This window comes from Apiospora phragmitis (assembly GCF_038363925.1).
Source record: "Apiospora phragmitis strain CBS 135458 chromosome Unknown utg000010l:1.0-9815664.0:1.0-9183399.0, whole genome shotgun sequence".
Taxonomy (NCBI): Eukaryota; Fungi; Ascomycota; class Sordariomycetes; order Amphisphaeriales; family Apiosporaceae; genus Apiospora; species Apiospora phragmitis.
Window position 1 is genome coordinate 869,036 of NW_027117409.1, and position 18,111 is coordinate 887,146.

The 18,111-nt window shown below is 51.4% G+C and overlaps 6 protein-coding genes across 6 annotated transcripts; 4 read left to right on the plus strand and 2 right to left on the minus strand.

Annotated features, from left to right (window-relative positions):
- Positions 1-273: 273 nt before the first annotated feature.
- On the plus strand, positions 274-1,210 carry PG994_010076 (uncharacterized protein; the record flags this gene model as incomplete). Its single annotated transcript, XM_066861485.1, has 2 exons — positions 274-648; positions 728-1,210. 2 exons carry the CDS (start codon positions 274-276, stop codon positions 1,208-1,210), a joined length of 858 nt encoding a protein of 285 aa, XP_066710595.1.
- A 406-nt stretch (positions 1,211-1,616) lies between these two features.
- On the minus strand, positions 1,617-2,139 carry PG994_010077 (uncharacterized protein; the record flags this gene model as incomplete). The annotated part of the gene is made up of 2 exons (XM_066861486.1): positions 1,617-1,763; positions 1,834-2,139. The coding sequence occupies 2 exons, from the start codon at positions 2,137-2,139 to the stop codon at positions 1,617-1,619; spliced, it is 453 nt and encodes a 150-aa protein (XP_066710596.1).
- Positions 2,140-2,598: 459 nt separating this feature from the next.
- Positions 2,599-3,313, plus strand: PG994_010078 (NADH dehydrogenase- alpha subcomplex- subunit 6; the record flags this gene model as incomplete). The annotated part of the gene is made up of 5 exons (XM_066861487.1): positions 2,599-2,641; positions 2,694-2,755; positions 2,879-3,025; positions 3,118-3,228; positions 3,302-3,313. 5 exons carry the CDS (start codon positions 2,599-2,601, stop codon positions 3,311-3,313), a joined length of 375 nt encoding a protein of 124 aa, XP_066710597.1.
- Positions 3,314-3,486: 173 nt separating this feature from the next.
- On the minus strand, positions 3,487-4,144 carry PG994_010079 (uncharacterized protein; the record flags this gene model as incomplete). Its single annotated transcript, XM_066861488.1, has 3 exons — positions 3,487-3,620; positions 3,696-3,772; positions 3,849-4,144. The coding sequence occupies 3 exons, from the start codon at positions 4,142-4,144 to the stop codon at positions 3,487-3,489; spliced, it is 507 nt and encodes a 168-aa protein (XP_066710598.1).
- Positions 4,145-5,467: 1,323 nt separating this feature from the next.
- Positions 5,468-5,665, plus strand: PG994_010080 (uncharacterized protein; the record flags this gene model as incomplete). The annotated part of the gene is made up of 1 exon (XM_066861489.1): positions 5,468-5,665. The coding sequence occupies one exon, from the start codon at positions 5,468-5,470 to the stop codon at positions 5,663-5,665; it is 198 nt and encodes a 65-aa protein (XP_066710599.1).
- An 8,535-nt stretch (positions 5,666-14,200) lies between these two features.
- Positions 14,201-15,623, plus strand: PG994_010081 (uncharacterized protein; the record flags this gene model as incomplete). The annotated part of the gene is made up of 3 exons (XM_066861490.1): positions 14,201-14,451; positions 14,508-15,408; positions 15,474-15,623. The coding sequence occupies 3 exons, from the start codon at positions 14,201-14,203 to the stop codon at positions 15,621-15,623; spliced, it is 1,302 nt and encodes a 433-aa protein (XP_066710600.1).
- Positions 15,624-18,111: the final 2,488 nt, after the last annotated feature.

Below are 18,111 nucleotides of genomic sequence, written 5' to 3' on the forward strand. Positions count from 1 at the left end.
TTCTTTGCCCCGGAGTACAGCCCTTTCCCCTCTTCAAACTCTACCACAGCTGAGGAGAACATAATCAAGTGTCATAGCTTCAGAAGACCCTCCTCCACTTACACACACCCTCGCATTCCCAACCGATCGCTGCTATACACCCTGACGACCCTGCAACCTTAACCAGAGCTCAGGATTGGAAGACAGAGACAAGTTCTCACCAATGTAAATCATCCCCCAGTCCTCTCTAACTTAATTCCTGAAAAGAAGACGTCACGAGAGAGAGAGAGACAAATGAAGCGTTCACGTGAGCCTGAAGAAGACGACTCAAGCGAGTACTCTGCAAATGCCCCCAGCAATGATGATGACGAAGATGCGCCAACAACTGGAACAAGCAGCAAAAAGCAGCCAGCAGCTAAAATCATACAAGTGGACGAGTCGGCAGTGGACGATAGCGCAACGGTCGTGATGCGGTGCCTGCTCCCCCCTCACAGAGAGCCGCTGGCGTTCAAGTCGTATACGGACTACGAGACGCACTACCACAAGGCCCATTCGAACCGATGTTTCGAGTGCCGCAAGAACTTCCCCTCTGATCACCTGCTCAGCGTCCACATTGAGGAGCAGCATGATGCCTTCGCGGCCGTGCTGAGGGGAAAGGGGGAGCATACGGTGAGTCACCTACTTCCTATGACCCTATCTACTACTACTGTAGTTGATATATATATATATCTAACTTTGGCCATTGCAGTACTCCTGTTTTGTTGAAGGGTGCGATCGGAAATGCAGGACCCCACAGAAGCGGCGGATGCATCTGATCGATAAGCACATGTACCCCAAGAACTTCTTCTTCGGCGTCACCAAAGATGGTATAGACGGCCGGACTTCTCTCCTGATCGAAAACGGCCACCGGCGCAGGGGCTCCTCCATCAGCCAGAACGGCAGTCAGAAGGCTGCTGCTGCCTCGAGGCGACACAGCCTCCGCAGTCAGACGGCTGACGCAGCAGCCGATATGAGCACTCCCCCAGCTCACCCCCACGCCGTCCCTGAAAGTGACATGAAAGGTTGTGCTATTGCTTCTAACGACAAGGTCGCGCCTCGGCCAGAGAGTGCCGATACCGCCATGGCCGATCTCGAAAGCGCTATGTCCGCTTTGCAGTTTGTGCCCCCGAGCATTCGCTTTGGCCGAGGAAAGGGAAGTCGGGGTTTGCGAAGAAATGAGTCAATTGGATAAGGAGGCATGAGTTTATGAGTCACGAAGAGACGAAGATCGCATAGCGTGCATAGCGTGCAGACTGGCCCGGTGTAAGCAAGAAAAGACATTCGCGCATCAATCATTGAGACAGTGTTGGAGATACTGCTAGGATACGTACGTTTGTACCAGGCGTAAGGAGAATCACATATAACTCACATTATTCAGGCCTGCATCCTCCTTTCATCGCATGGTGGTACGTGAACTGGGTATAATTGTCTGCAGTGACCAAAGTATTTGATGATGTGAGCCCTTCTCTATCGATACCCCTGAATTTTGATCTATCGATCTGGACTCGCGATAATGAACCAAAAACGCCTAAATCAACCTGAGAACGCCTTTGCCATGCCATTTTGATGATGTACGGATGCAATGCACCAAGAACCCATTAATCGCTCGAGCCACACCCTCTGCATCCACAGTTGACGCATTGTATATCCTTAGTTTCATCCTTCATCTGCGCTTTGGGCACTCGGCAGATACATGTCGAGCTGTAATTCGTCTCCTTGGTCTGCACGCATCGCAAACAGCAAAGCTATAGTATCAGACACGTTAGTGAGCTGTTCGTCCCCCTAGCCAGAACCGGACGGAAAGAACATAGATACCTTCTCGTAGCCTTGCTTCTTCCACTTGGCGATGAGCATGGCGTCGGCGTAGCCGTTCTTGAGCAGCCAGTCGTACAGCTGCTTGCTGATGGCCTCCTTGTCGTAGTAGAGCTCGTAGACGTAGCGGGAGCGCTGGTGCGCGATCTGGAAGATGGGCCACTGCGCCTGCGCCTTGGGAATGTTGCCCGACGGCGCGTTCTGCGCGTCCTTCATCTTGATGTTGAACACCTCCAGGTCGTCCCGGATGTCGTCGAAGCCCGCGGGCGGCTTCTTGGTCCGCGAGGCGTGCGTGCGTATCGCCGGCATCTTTGTAGGTAGGTAGGTGTATGGGCTGGTTTTGGTTTTGTTTCGCGCGCGTTCTCTCTTCTCTGATCGGTCTTCCTATGTTGTTGTATGCTCGAGCTCGATCGTCGGCGGCGACGTAAATGTATGTGTTGTTGATACTACACTGCCTCGAAAGTGATGGTGGGGCAAGGCTGAAGAAGAAGGCTGGTCGCAAAGTAGTTAAAGTTGAAGCTTCTCCAGGAAAAAGAGGAATGGCGTCTATCCGTATCTGAGCTAAAAATGACTAATCATCCGAGGTTTCCTATGCTCGGTGGCGCATCAAGTGTGGCTAGTGCAAGCCTGCGCTGACCAACGGGGAGCCGTCCAATAAGGCTCAGCAGCAGCAGTCGCTTGAAGCAAGCGGGAGAGCTTGACGTCGATTGAAGGCATCCCCTAAACCTGTAAACCCGCAAATCGTCACCGGCAATTCCTACCCTCGCCATGGCGGTGACACCGACTCAATTCGCGAAGACGACCGCTCAATGTACGAGGCGATACCTTGACAGTTTTTATCTGGGCTAATTGTGTGCGAACAGCGGCCAATTGGAACGACGCGAAGCGACGAGTCCTGGCGGCCTACCGAGAATGGATCCGAGCTGTACGTTTGCCCGTCCTGCCTCATTGAACGAAAGTGCCCGGAAAATAAGGTCACGGAATTGTGTTATCACGAGAAGATGGGAGAACAATGGCTGACGATGGACCATTGGTGTTCCCGTATTAGGCGCCTGAGATCCAGACCATGTACTCGGTGCCCTTCCCCGTCTCGGTCATCCGAACGCGCATGCGAGAGGAGTTCGAGCGCCACCGATTCGTCAACAAGATCCCCGTCGTGGATGTGCTCCTGATGCAGAACAACGCCGAATACCAGGTCAGTACTGGGACAACTAGCCACGGCTAGAGGGTGGGGAGTTGAAATGGTTGAGAAAAGGGACATCTACTGACGGTTCTATGGGGTGATAGGAGACGATGAACTTCTGGAAGCAGACTACGCACGTTATGTCGTACTTCCCGGAGGAGAACTTCCGAGGCCACGAGAGACTACCCAAGAGCTTCATGCAGGGATTCCTGGAGGTAAGTCCCGATATCACATTCGGTCTCTCTATTCGATTGGCAAAACATGGTCACTAACGGCGGGTCGCAACAGGGTCGCAACTAGAAAGGAAATGGGTATCAATTCCTTGTACTGTACATAGTCAAAGAGCAAGAAAGAATTCAGATTTCCTCTAGAGCCGAGTCCAGTCTTTTGTGCTCCAAACGCCTGTCCCATGCAATTACGCGAAATCACCCCCTGTCTTGTTCATCGAAGGGGCCACCACCGGATGAATTGTCTTATTCCTGCATCGCCGTGTCCTTTGTGGCGTTGAACTCATCACGAGCTTTCCAGAACTTTTCCGAAACTACGTCACAGAGATCCTCTAGATCCTGGAGGCCCTTCTCAAGCGCCGCAGTGGCCGTCGTTGTGTCTATAGGATATGTGTTAGCCATTGCGATGTCCCGCTTTTGGGTTACCCATCTCGTGACAAATAGCCGGTCCTTACCGTATGTCTGGATTCTGATGTTCATCTTGGCTTCTGACGGATGAGGGATGGAGTAGGCGCAGAACTCGACGTCGGGGCTGTGATACAAACAAGTTAGCTCATGTAATTCGTAATTTGTCCCCGGAAGCTTCTAGACCGGTGGGTTAACCGTACTTCTTCATGATGATGTAGCGGAGCGCGTTGCCCAGAGTGTGTCCCTCCTCGAGGAACTCGAACGAGGCCGCAGTTTCCGAAGAGCCCGGAAGAATCTTAACCCTCTGCAGCTCTTCTTCATCCTCCACCTCTGGCTCGGCCGCCTCGCCGCTTGCGTCAAGGTCGTCCTCCTCCAGCCCCCCAACGTTCTCGCCGCTCATGCTGACGGCCGGCTTCTGTCCAGAGGTCTGGGCCGCGGCCGCGGCCGCTACGTCCTCCATGGAGGCGTCCTCGGGTGACTTTGCACGGGAAGGCATAATTTGTTTTTGGAGGGGTTGTGTTTGTCGCTGTCGTGAATTTTTGAATGTGACAGGATTTCTGCTATCAACAAGTAGGAAGTTCGGCAGCTGTTTGTATGTATGGTCGTCAATTGTCGGTACTTGTCTATCGATTCCTCGAATTTTTGGCGGGGCTCTTTGGTTGCGCCGGCTCAACGCGATACCAAAAATTTACCTGCTGATAACGGGGAGCGTATGCCAAGAAATTTGGGCTTCAGACAGGCCAGCTGGTGGACAGCTGGCGGAGCTGCTCTGGTATTTCCTTAGTCATCCAACCGCTATTGCAGACCGATTTCAAGAGGCCCAACCCGAGACGCGAACAGTACATCAACCGAATTGAGCGCAACCTTCTTAGATATTTGCCTTGACTGTTGTATATATTTCTCAGTTCTAGATTACAATTTTATTGCCTTGGTTCGACAGCTGTTGGAGAAGACACTCGATCAACCACAAGTACCAGCTGACCTAGCTAGTTATCTCATGGGACCTTAGGAGACTTCGTTGCTGTAGAGGTGGCTTGCCGGTAAAAATCCTCAAGCCTGCCTGGCTATAGAAACAGTTTGTTTCTTTATCTCTCTGGCCGAAAAATATATGCGCCGTGTGCAACCCGGGTGCTTTGACCAACTTCAACGTATCTTGTCATTTACTCCCTTGCTTTTCTCCAGTAAGACTCATATGTATGGATTAGTTATGTAGCAAGTTCGGGAAAGACAACCGATAGCATGGTCTGGTATCGTTACTGTCAGCGACGAGCTGACCCGCAAGTAGTGCATCCCCCACGGTTTGGGGGCCCCGCATTGGCGTCACTGGACCCTGGAGCGTACCACATTCTCGGGATTTAGCGGACGATCCCGAGGCAAAAGAATCAATAAAGAGTTCGCCGCTTCTAGTATCACGTCATCTACATTTCATCAGTAGCATATCCTTCTTGCCTATGATGTGATGTATCTTTTAGTGGTATTTTCGAAGCGTCTAACGGGTTTAGAGTATATGTTTCTTATATCCACATCTCTCTGCTCGTTCAAGTAGCATGGCTTTTACACATAAAAGTCAGAGTTGGATGTCCCAATCCTGGACACGCCCCTGACCCTATCCGATGCAGTTCAGTATGGCTTTCTATAGTCATGGACCTTTCACTGCTCTGCCTTCCGTCGCGGTTGGCGCAGTGCTGTCGGGTATCAAGAGAAGTGGCAAGTTCGTCGCAACGGCGGCAATGGCTCCGAATCGGGGCCATGGCTCCCATGAAATGCGTAGCATTGGAAGTCGCGACCAACAGGTCAAGCAGGTGACGCGGAAATAACGATGCCGAGACCCAACAAGGGGTATATGCTCAAAGGCAAGGAACCTCGGGGCCGAAGAGATGCGAATGCGAAGCTAGGCCGAGAAGAGGTTCTGGGGAAGATCCTGGGGTCTCTCTACACGGCGGCAAAGAAGATAAGCGCTGGCTTCAATTCTATGGGCAAGCGTCGCTTGTTTCAACAAATAATGTTCCGGGGCTGATATGCAAGGGCCACTGCGGTGACGGAGCTGGGTGATGGGGTCATCTCAAGCTACCTAAAGTAAGGGGTTAAGTAGCTGCAAAGGGATGTATCATATACTGACATAGACCAACATCCTCGAACTCTTGGGTTATTACACAAGCGAACGGGCTCCGTAGAGATCTATATCTCACGGCAGTCGCAGGTACCTCTTTGGTATATGACCCCTTTCTTTACAGTAAGGCATGTGTGTAAGCGCCGATAGGGTGTAACGGCTGATAAGATGCCCTGCATTGAATTCCCCTTTTGTGGTGGTCGAGGCTCTCGGTAAGGGGCTTCCCTTGATCTACACAGTATTGCTAAGATTTCTTCACTTTGGCCTTGGGAGGGGGTTAGCTTCATTACGCAGAGAGTTTCAAAAAATACAACGACTGTATCAAAACCCGATGCACATATTGGTGCAAGGGGGAAAAGTTGAAAAAGGAAGAAAAAAGATTAACCGTTAAGGGAGTCGAAAAGTGACCGCAGAGGGGGTTGAACCCTCTTGCCTTTAAGTATAATGTGATAACCATACTACCGCTAGGCTACACCGGCCCGGTCAAGGTAGGAAGCATCTATTTAGATATAAGTACTGAGCTGATGGTCGGGTTATGGGCTGTGGACATTGCTTCAGTGAGGGAGTGGGCGAGGGGGTATAAGCTTTGGCGTGGCCGTGGTTCTCGGTTGCTTGGTGTAGTCTACTCGATACGTAGCGAGGACAGTGCCAGCTCTGATAGTAGTTCAGGGATACGACTACACCGGCCTATATAACTTTGATAACCGTAGTGTTGTTATACCCGGGGTGTAACAAGTGCTCAAAGATCACACACGAAGCAAGTATAGGCATCGTAGCCCGTTCTTTCGACCCTCTCGGGCTGTTGCCACTATCTTGACAGCTAGTTGAGCTACTGGGATTGCGAATATAGCCTTCATATACCCAGGCCGCCGGGGCTGGTTCAAGACTTCGGCTGGTAATGGTGGGGACGACTGTAAGCCCACCGAGAAAGACTCGAGAGAAGACAGGATGTTTGGGCATCAAGTCCACCTACTTGGAGAGAAATTCACTGGGGCACGTGTGTGTTCGTCGTCCGTTTCCGCTGTCCGACGTTTTTTAGATACAAGGTAGAACCTGCCTCTCCTGAACCGGATGGTCCTCTTGGTTCATGGCCATCTCTGATGTGTTCGATCAGGGCCCTCGAGCTACCCGGTTCCAGGGGACGTATAGGGGCGAAGAGGTTGGTTAGCTACTAGTGCCGCCATGTTGGAACGATGCTATGTCCCACCAGCTTCCCATACTAAGCAAGGTGTGCTCTAGGGCTACATCATTGGACCAATTTCTGGCGAGCTTCCGGAGCAGGTCTCACTCTGGAAGGAGTGCAAACTTCGTGATCAGAAGCCATCGTTTCACTCCGCTCCCAAGCCCACCATCATGGGTAAGTACTAGGGAATGAGAGGCTCCCACGCAATTAAGTGTCTCAGCTATAAGTTCTTAGGAGGGATGGACACGCCGACTGGAAAGATCGAGGTCTTTCTGGAGCTGAACCAAAAAGGGGTAGTTTGAGTCGACAGACAGACAGACTACCTTGGCGTAAGCATTGAAGTCTGGCCGCCCGAACAAACAGACCTAGGCTTCGTTTCTTGGCCACGGTGTAACAATTATAGCTCACTGACCACGATCGACCCGGTTTGATGCATTACATACGAACGGATAGGTGTAATAATAAGAAGAAGAAAATGGTAAGTTCATCCAAAACATACATGCGTCTTAGCAAGTAGGTAGGTCAGAGAGGGCCGGGCATCCACGTAAAGACAACATGAATAGTCTTGCCTACAGCTACCTGCCCACCTTCCACCATCTACCTAATAATATACTTGGATGGGTAAGTATAGAACATGTCGCTGTCTACGCTGCTTGACGTTGCCGCATTTCTGTATAGTACAGGGTATCCACGCGAAAGGCAGGGTCTGGGCTGAGAGACCATAATGCGCATATCAGGCCTACAGAGTCGACCCTGTCAACCCCAGACTGGAGCATATGTCATGGTCCTAAGGGGTTCCTATTAGTCACCCAGAGGAACGGTCGAGGCATCGAATATCTTTATGCTACCATCCCTGCGTGTGGACATGGTCAGCTAATGGCATCACACCGGCTTCGTACAGGCTAAAGTAAGGTATGTATACGCAACATATCATATCGCCTTAGGGTGTATACCAGACGAGATGATAAACCGATATCACCTCATGCGAGGCCCAGGCGGCAACAGCACTAACCGCCACAGCAGATGATTATTCGATTCTTGGCGCGGCAGCCCGTCATGTTATAATGGCGTCTGGCGCCAGTCGAATAAGAAACGATGGTTAGTTGCCAAATCACACATACATCATCCTCCAGGGCGGTTCAACGCCGCCCAATCAGATTCCAGCGGGAGCGATGCACGGTAGTACTTCTACCCTGTAACGCAATGAGAGTGTACATGGATAGTCACGTTAATATAGGAGACTGTCAGGTTCAATAGTATATCTTCTCAGGTGTCAGGTGAGGATATTCCACCCACTCAGGTGTGCCAACGAAATGGCCATGCTGGTTTGGAGGGAGATATGATAATTGCCCTCTTGGGAGACGAATCCCATCCACCCATTAAGCATACATCGTCCGTCCATGGGGGATCGAAAGCGGAAGTGACATTTAAGCAAGGCACGTCAATGTTGCAGTAGTCAGGGCTCCATCGCAAACAAGATTGGCTCAGGTGGCAGGCGGCAAAATTGGGATTCGTCCTTGAGAAATGTAGGTTAGGTAGTACTCCGTATTCCATCATAAAATGTATGCAAGGGATCGCGGCTCGGTCTACGCGCTGGCGCTGGGCCAGAGCGGATCTGCAAGTTGACACAACCTTTATTTTTTTTTTCTTTCTTTCTGCTCTTCCTTCCCTTGCTTTGCCTTGCCTCATTATTTCCATCATGCCGCCCGAAGCCCATTTCCCGCATGCACAAGCCGTCACGCATCACACCCGATAGTTCGGCAAGTGGGTGGTGAAAGGGTGGGTTAATAAGATTACCGTGGTGCCGACAAGTACCTGGCTTAATATCGACTGGAAAGCATGCATGCATGCAACGTTGAAAAACCAGACAGTCACTCCTTGCATGGCAGAATAATACTTCACGCCGCAGGCTTGTATGTATACCTGCTCATTCAAAATCCATTATACCGGATAGATGGGGTTATTCCGACGAGAGAGCATTGCAGAGACACGATACGAGACTCGAGTCGCGAGAGAGTCCACTTGGCTGTGACCGGCAGTTCCGATGAAATGATTAAACAGCGGGACTTGTCGATCGATCTGCCTCCTCGTCCCTACTGAGACAAGACGCAGAGAATAATAAGGGCGCGGAAAAACCAGCGCCAGCCAAGCACCGATCAACTCCGTCCCAAGGCCATGATTCGCATCGTGTAAACCTGACCAGTGTGACAGATATGGACAGTTCTGACTCCTTGGGCGATTACATATCCATCTCGCCCACCGCAACTCACTCGGGATTTTTATTTTTCATACAACAAAGGGCGATTGCAGGGGGTGAGATTGCCAAATGGCGCGCCTTGAGCAGGGCCTTGATTGGTTATGCTCCAGGGGATCGTGTTTCAACTCTTGGATCCGCAGTCCCCCTTGATTGGTTAACTGGGTTTTCTCAAACACTCGCGCCTGTCAATTAGTGAGCTGAAGAGTCAGAGAGCATCAATTCATTACTCAGTCAGTATCATTTTGTTACCTTTCTCGCGTACCAATAGGTCTTGTGTGTCGCGACGGACGAAGAGCGGTCAGTGGTATCCTCTCTGTACCGGCATCGCTTTCCTCCCGTCTCTGATCAGACGGTGTCGAGCAAGAAGAATAGCAAGATTCGTTTATATCGGTCCGTCCATATAGAACAGGACATATCCTGCTCGAGCGTTGGGCGGCTCAGAATAGAACAGGTACAGTACATTAGCCTACCTAGCCGTCCCGTGCTTTTTGGGATGCAGATTTGGTGGCAGGGAGCTAAACCGATCACGTCAGTGTCTACGGAGATACCTGGGACAAACAGGACCGTGCGAATGTGATGGACGGGGCTCCATCGCCCAGAAGCCCAGGGCCAAGGGCCAAGGGCTACTACTGTAAAAAGGCCATTTGCTTTCGAGGTGCCGAGATTCAATCTTTGCTCGCGCGACTCGGAGCTCGAAGCAGGAGGAGCCGAGCCGATATTGGCGATTTCAAGGTGCGTGCTGTACATACGGGCATGCATATGAGATGGGTATGCGCAATTAGAAGAAACCGCCATAAACAACCGAAATCTTGGAAACCAAACCAAACCTGGAACCAGCACTGCCACGTCTCATATGTACAGACTTGAGCCTCAACCCGTTCCACAGAAAGGGTTCCCCACGTGAAAAGTTGTAGGGTTATGGTATCATGCCCTTGATTCTTTTGCTCATGCTCGTGCTTCACAACCCATATCACGTCCTCTTAAGTCCGCTTAGACAAGGTTGTCGCTCGTTTTCACGCTTTCTTCCAATATCTCTCCGACCGAGGAAACTCCTCGTAAGATACCCTCGAGCAACCAGAGCCTCGGCAGCGTCTCAGACCAGCCCTGACCGAATTTGTTGATTGAAAACTCTAAAGCCGCATTGTCCGAATGTACTACCCTTGAGCAATATTATGCGACAGACCTTGGGGAGTGAGGTTGGTTTAAGACGAAGGAGAAGAGGAGAAGCGCTGTATGAGCAGGAGGATCCCGTCTCTGGATTGGACTGAATTGAAAGATCATTTGACGACCATGTGCAACATTCGATTGGGGCGGTCTGCAGCCGTCCTTGTCGGTATTACAGTAATGTATTAATATTGATATTTTGTTTTAATTATGACCTGCTGCCGGTTGCTTCCGGGCAATTCTGTCGGCTGCCCCCCATTCGAGAAGGCGCTGCGTTGGTGTTCATGTTCATCCCATGCCTAGCTCGCACAGAGTTCAGAAACCTGATACGGGCTACGGTGAGGCAACTGGGGCCGGCTAACCCGTTCGGGGGCGTTCAGTGCTGGATTGGCAGCCTCGCTGCCTCACAAGGCGGGGAAGGGAAAGTCAACCCCAAACCTGGGTCAGGACTGGGTCAGCGCTAAAGCAAGAGAAGCACTTCCCTTCGGGTTCTTGGGTCCCTACTTTTGTACTTGGGCCCCTACACTGGGCCGCCCAAATCTCTCGCGGGCGGGCCAAACACGAGCAAACAGAGCAAATCTTCATCTGAACTCGCACCTGCCACCCCCAAACGACGTCACCTAAAATAAAGCACGGGTGCCGTCCTGTCAACTAACTGCTTTGCAGCATCGCCAATCGGCGGCCAGCTCCGCGGCCTGATGGAAAACCATCTCGAAACAAAATAGGGCGTCGTTGTGTGTGTGTGGGTGGGTGTCACACAGCCACTGATTGATTGACGTCCTGCGGCCTCTCTCGTTGGCCCCGGAGGTCGCGAGCATAACGGTCGTCTGTCGCATCACCTGAATTTCACTGATATTGGAACGTACAGTATGTGTATGCTGTGCTGTGCTGTGCTTGCTGTGCTGTCAGGCAATCAACTGCCATGGATCTCGGCGATTCAGCGACTCCGATACCTCTGGCGAATGAGCACTCCTCTTGATAATGGCTGACAGAGTCTTCTGATGTTCTTGTGGCCCAATCGTCCAAGCCGGCCGAGCAGAATTAATTGGTTGTGGTTTCATTGGTAGCTACATATCTACCTACTGACCGGACGAGTTGTTCTCTCGACCACCTGTGGCCTATGCTGCACGTCGAAGCAGCTAGTGCTGCCGGCGGTGGTCGGGCGAGGGCCAATCAAAGCGGCTCAGCGTCCTGAACTAGGCACTTTAGCCAATGCTGGCCAGGCTGGGAATGGCACGGCTCCCCGGCAGCACCACCGCTTCGTAGATAGTCCCATTGGTGTCAATGTAAAACAGCCTACGGAGGCAGAACTACAACGCCACCCCTTCTCCCAAACTTTCTAGGCAGGCCCCAACCGGGGGTATCTCATGTCCACCAATGTTTCTACTGCTGGCATTCACTGGCATGGTGATGTTGGATCCTCCATCGTCCACGGCCTGACATCCGAACACATCCCTAACATTCCACAACAATAATTATACTACCAGACCATGCCATTGTCTTTCAACGGTCTCCGGGGACTCGAGGTGCGATTGTTTACAAGAAGAAACTTGCCCCATCCGACCGGTGGTGCCGCAGTCTGATGTGCTGCGAGATACCTGGATATCCTGCCTATCGCATCAATCGTGAAGCTTTGTGGTGGGATCTGGAGGAGCCCCCCGTACCTTACGATACGGCGATTCTCTTACTATGGCTGGCGAAGGATGCGAAACAGCATGATCAGGGAAGGAGTGCCAGCACTTTCCCTACCCAAGGCACCAACATCTCGAGATTCAGGATGGAAGATTCGATAGATTGCGGCTTATTGAACGAACAAATGCACACACGGCGACAGCGTGTACAGGAGCTGCTACGTAGTATTTCGAAGAGTTTCACGATTCTAGCTTAATAAAGTGTAAAAGGCCCCAGCACATAGCGAAGCACCCGACTGATGTACAGTACATGGCTACAAAGGCCGCCCGTCACTCTGAAAATGGACAAGGGCATGTTCCCGCCGCCAGCTGGATGGACAGGGGTGGTTTCGAGTCGCAGGTCCAGCCCACACTTCTCTGACATCGCAGCTACAAGCCCAGGAAAGGTACCTGTCCAGACCTGTGTATCACTCCCTATTCCGCATTCCCCTTTCATAAACTTCGCAACCTAGAGGGGGTACCAGGGCCCTTTTTGCACATCGTCCCAAAATCCACCGCAACCAAACAACATATCCATACCCAATACTTGCACAAGACGCTCTGCTCTGCACAGTCCCTGCCCAACCAAGTCTTGGGTCGGTCCTTGCAAATCGAACATACATTGGATTGGACAGGGGGATTGACGGTCGGGTACGTTTCTCATCGACGTCCCTCCCACTTCCCAGGTACATGCCATCCATGTTAGCATCAGCCTAGTATTGGCAACATTGAACCCATCGCTACGTTTCCTGCACGTCTCGACGCACCCGCTAGTTTCCTTTTCTACCTCGCAGCCGCCCTGACCCCTCCAACGAAGATCCAAAACCTCTCCTCTTCATTTTTCTTACGCATCCTTTTTTTTACTCCCCCCCCCCAAGCTCGTGTGCCCGAGTCTCTCGCTTTTTTTTGTTGCATTATTTCTCAAGCAGTCTCTTTTCTACTTTCGACTGTTGATGCTGTTTCTTCCCCTCCACCTTCCCCAACGTTGAAGAAAAAGAAGAGAACCCCTCCGTATACCCAGCTGGCGCAGGTTTGCTGTAATCAACTCCCATCGCATTCCCTCCCTCCCTCCCGTCGCTATTTGCCAGGCCGTCAGGGCTACTTTTTGCGAGTCACGCCTTTGAAGAACCGTCGACCTCGGCGTCCAGGTCCGCTTTAATAAGCCACTTTTCGGCATTTGCCTATTATACAACACAGCACCCATCAGAGACATCCTCGTCTCGGCGACTCGCCCATTAGTGCAACTACAAAACCACTCTCATAACCCTTTTTTGAAAGCCGATTTTCAGATCCAATTAACACGTCGCATTGTGTGGCGGTACCGGATCATCTTGAGAGAAGAGTACTCGTTCAATCTTCCCTACCAACTAGTGGAAGGGCGAATTGGAATCAGGAACGAGCGGAATTTGGCCGACAAGACTACAGAATTCGGCTTCTTCAAAACCCGCACTCCCTGAAAAAGACTTGGTGGGTAAGAAAGAATATCTGAGTGCAGGAAACCGAGTGTGGACCTGTGTTACCGAGGGATCGCAAACGATATCGATATCCCCGACGCATTTCTGTCTCTCTCCAAGAGAAACCAACCAGTCGGCTCTACCTCAGCTGAGAACGAGCGACTTAGCAGATTGTACATCTGACTAAAAAAAAACGGACCTATTTTCTCAGGACCTGAACCGGACCTAGGAAGGAGAAGCTCTTGCTAGACTCTCGACCCGAGCTTTAGGACAAACCGAAAAAGGGGAGATAGGAAATAGGCTGCTTGCTTGCTGCTAGTGACGCACGCTGCCACATCCACAAATATCGAATCTGGACCGATCCTAGTCCAACCTCACTAACTCTGTTGCACAACCAAATTGAGCAACGCATCCCTTCGACTCTTTTCCGAAGAGTTATCTAATTCCCAAGCCTGAGTGGAAACGGACGCAGCCATACCGCGGTTACTTACCACATTGACTGCCCCGGTCCAGCGTATTTGCCAAGGACGACTACGGGCCGCTCCTGCTGACTCGCCAGTCAGTTTGCAACTCGTTTCCTCTGCACTATCGCCCTCTGTCCATCCAGTTGGCGAAGAAGTCCGAGAGAGCGAACGCCTTTGCCAATTGATTTTGAGGCAATTGGCGATCTGATCTACCAAAAACAATCATAACCATATTTCCTGCATTCTCACAATGAGTGCAGCGCTCGCCATGGCCCCTTCGCCGGCTCATCACGACCGACCAGCTTATGCTGAATTGGCTCCTGCCAACAACACCAATTCCAGCGCACCTCCGGCCTCGTCGCCCTCGGTGCCTCGTACAGCCCTTCCTTCGGGCACCCCGAATGCTTCCATGTCCGCACCGCGCAAAGGCAGCGGCAGCCCGACAAGGGGGTGCACAGCCAACAAAGTCTTCTCCTCCCAGCGCGTAAGTTTCGACATCCTGTGGAATTTGTCTTTATTGATGTTTGAATCTCGTACTGACATCTACCTTTCGTTAGTTCACGGAATGCATCGGGCAGCGCCGCTCCCAAAATCTTCGTCAAGAAGGAGCCGGGCTCCCCAGATCTTCCTACAACACGACACAGGCCGCGAAAGCTGGATCTCTCCAAGAACAGTGTCCTGACAGGATCGGGTGCCCAGACGGCACGCCTGCCTGGCGGCCGGGACTCGCTCGGCATTCAAGAAGTTGGCCTTGCTTGCTTGTCTCCCGGTTTCGTCACACAAGACCCAATGATGAAGGAGCAGCTGCAGCGCAGTATGAATGTCCGTGAGCAGCAGCGACACATCATCGAGGCCAGACTTCAGCAGCAGTCTGCCAAGGGAGACGGCCCTGACGGCGCCAAGGACAGTGCCAACATGGGTTCTTTTGCAGCCAAGACACCCGGCATCTCGTCGAGACGCAACAAGGCCCCCCCGGGATTGAGCATCGTCGCACCATCCCATGAGCAGTTTGCCCACGAGCGGGTTATCCAGTCCGCTCCTCTAGGCCAAACTTTCACCGGCCGACACAACCCCCACCCAATGACCAGACATGTTGCCAACCAGCCGTCAAATCTTTCCAGCACATCGCATATTCACCATGTTCCCGCACAGCAGACCGCAAACCGTCTCCCGCCTATTCACGACGTTTTCGGTCAGGGTCTCTCCGCCCACCCCGAATCGACGAACAGCAACAGTAACAACAACAACGGTCGTCTATACCCCACTTCCAGCCACGGCCCGCCCGCATCGCCCGGCCAGGCTCCTCAGCAGTCTCAGCCACCCATGTCTGCCAGACCTCGAGAGTACAGATCTGCCGAGGAGGCCCAGCACGAGCTGACAGGTGGCCGCCCTGAGCTTCTTCCCAAGATTGTTCACTATACTGGCCACCAGCCTCCCACACCTCCTCGCCACGCAATGGTATGCAAATGCAGGACCACAGCCGCAGCGCCAGCAAGAGACGTACTCGCGCTGAGTACGAAGAGGGTGGCAGCCCGCCCCTGGGTCACGGTCCTTCAGCGACTCGACGAGCCGGGCCTTTCGGCGCCGGACGGGATAGCCCCGAGACCCAACGGGCCAAGCGCGAGGAGTTTTTGCGCATCTGCGAGCGCGCATGGGATCTTTTCCACTCTTGAGCCACGAGCGTTAGCAAATTTCGGTTGGCTCTTTGTATTTTTACCGCCTTACGAATCTTATGCCACGCTACGACTGCCACCTGGTGTATATCACAAAAATCACTCGCTGGTGAATTTCAGAGCAACTGCTACGTATTTCGCAACAATTTGGAGCACGGTCGCCAGGCCTGTCTCTCAACCGCCATCGCGATAATCACCTTACTCTAATGAAGGTACACGTTGGGGGACATCGATGGGATTCCCTAGGATGTAATGTTTTGTATTACCTTAAGGTGCCTCAGGGACCACCATGGGAACGGGCTGTGTTTCAGCGAGCGGTTTGAGAGAGGCACCTTATTCTATATATATGGGTATGGTCATCCCCAAGGCGTCGTCACAGGGTGCTCTCATACCACGGAGCATCCAGGCAGCACCGGAGTCTTATGTGTTTCTTAGCAAGGAATGGCGCCTTCTTTTTATTCTTACCAGGGTGGGCAGGTTACTCGGAAGTGGAAGGCGCACGATACCAGATAAGGGGTTGCCTATCAGTCAGGTGTTGCGGTTGATATTTGGAATTTGGGGAACAAAACATAACACGGCAGAAGGTCACAAGAGGCATGCCAAGAAACGACGAGAGCAAAGATTGGGAAACGGGAGGTAATTGTGTGTGTACATGTTTATCTAACTTTGATGATGCCTTGGGAGATGAGAGCGCGTGGATAGATCTGATCTTGGTTGGTGGTGGGATGCCAACGATACGCTTCTAAGCCGACGCTTGTAGTGTATACTTAATGCGACCCCCTTTTTCGCAATCATGACCTGTTCAAGTTCTTGTCTGTGATTGACTTACATGATGTGAGCTACTCTATTGCAAACGTATAATAGGGCCAGGCAGACTTCCTCGTAATGAACGAAGCCTTCCTCACTTAGATATTGATCCTAGGGCACGAGTATTACCAGTACAAAAGTTATACATATATCTATAACTGTCTGTGGGTGTGGGTGTAATGATAGAGAAAGTGGAAGAGATGGTGACAGAGTTGGATCTGGCTACCAATGGATCTCTGTGGCGTATTGCATTAAGAGTATCGAATATTTTACCAAAGAGAAGAGTGAGCATACGAGAAAAGGGGGAGGGGGGTTCAGGAAATGGGAGGCGATGGATGCCATCACAAACCAACCTTGGACTGTACCGTCCCACCCCCATATATGGATTTCTCTTCTTCCTTCCCCCCTTTTTCCTTGTCACCGACACAGTGAATTCAATGATTTATGTTGTTATTATTACTATTGGTTATTCATAGTTACTTGACATTGTTTCTGGTGATGGCACGACTGGGTTCCAAAGCTCTTATGCAACTGACAACTCGATCCAGCTCGAGTGCTGTGGCTGGGGCAAAAACGGACGAGATGTTTTTCAAGTTTGGCGCATTTAGTGTGTTCGTGTGTATAGAAGAGAAATCGGAGAGGTGGAAGATTCAGAAAGAAACGAAGAAAAAAAAGGACGGAGAAAAAAAAAGAAGTGACCGCAGAGGGAGTTGAACCCTCTTGCCTTTAAGTAGGATATAATGATACTAACCGCTAGGCTACCCCGGCCCGGTCAAGGGAGGAAGGGGGTCTTTGGATATTTATTCATTGACCCGACTGACCCTTTGAGTGCAGTACGTTGCTTTGCTGCTGGAGTGGGTGAGAGTGTGTTCAGAGTTTGTTATGGTTGTGGGTGGTTCGTGGTTGTGAGGGGCGAAGGGGGGGGTGGGGGGGGGGGGGGAAGGGCGCTCAGAAGAGGACGGACGGGGTAAAGTAGTGCGAGAAGAAGAAAACGGCCCTTTCTCTATGATGCTGAGTTACTTACTTGTTTCATAGGTGGGTGGCTTACCACTTACACTACCTCACATACATTCGGATATGATAATGTTTTTGTCTTTTCGGGCATGATCTAGTCCGGTCTGTCTATTCTCTCGCTGACCTCGTTCTGTCAGTAAACTTGCAGGTGAACATGCAGAGGAAAAGAGACAAAAAAAAAAGAGTCCTTCGTTAATCTTCCCTCTTCCCCAGCTGTAGAACGGTGTTCGTACGTACCGACGACACAAGAGACAAGAGTTAAGCAAGAGCCGTAGTAAGCCGGCGTGTTCCTTCCTAAGCTGATAGGGGAAGGGGAGGATGAGCATCGACAGCAGATGCAGATAGATATATATGATGGAATCTTCAAATTGGTCATGGTTGTAAAATAGGATGGATGTCTGATCTAGGCAAGCGAGGTAATGCCATTTGCTCCTTCGGCGAATTACCTTCTTCTTAACCCCATACCACACTTACCATATCCCACGGACTGGTAGGACGAGTTGTGCGAGTAGATAGAGATCCATGTTTGACCGGCTTGCCGGACACACACACATACACAGACAGAGAAGGTAGGCCAGCTGACCCGAAGAGATGGGCATGTATATATCTATATACAGGGCCGGCTCAGAACCAAAGATTCCATCATCACTTGAGATGTATCTTGGGT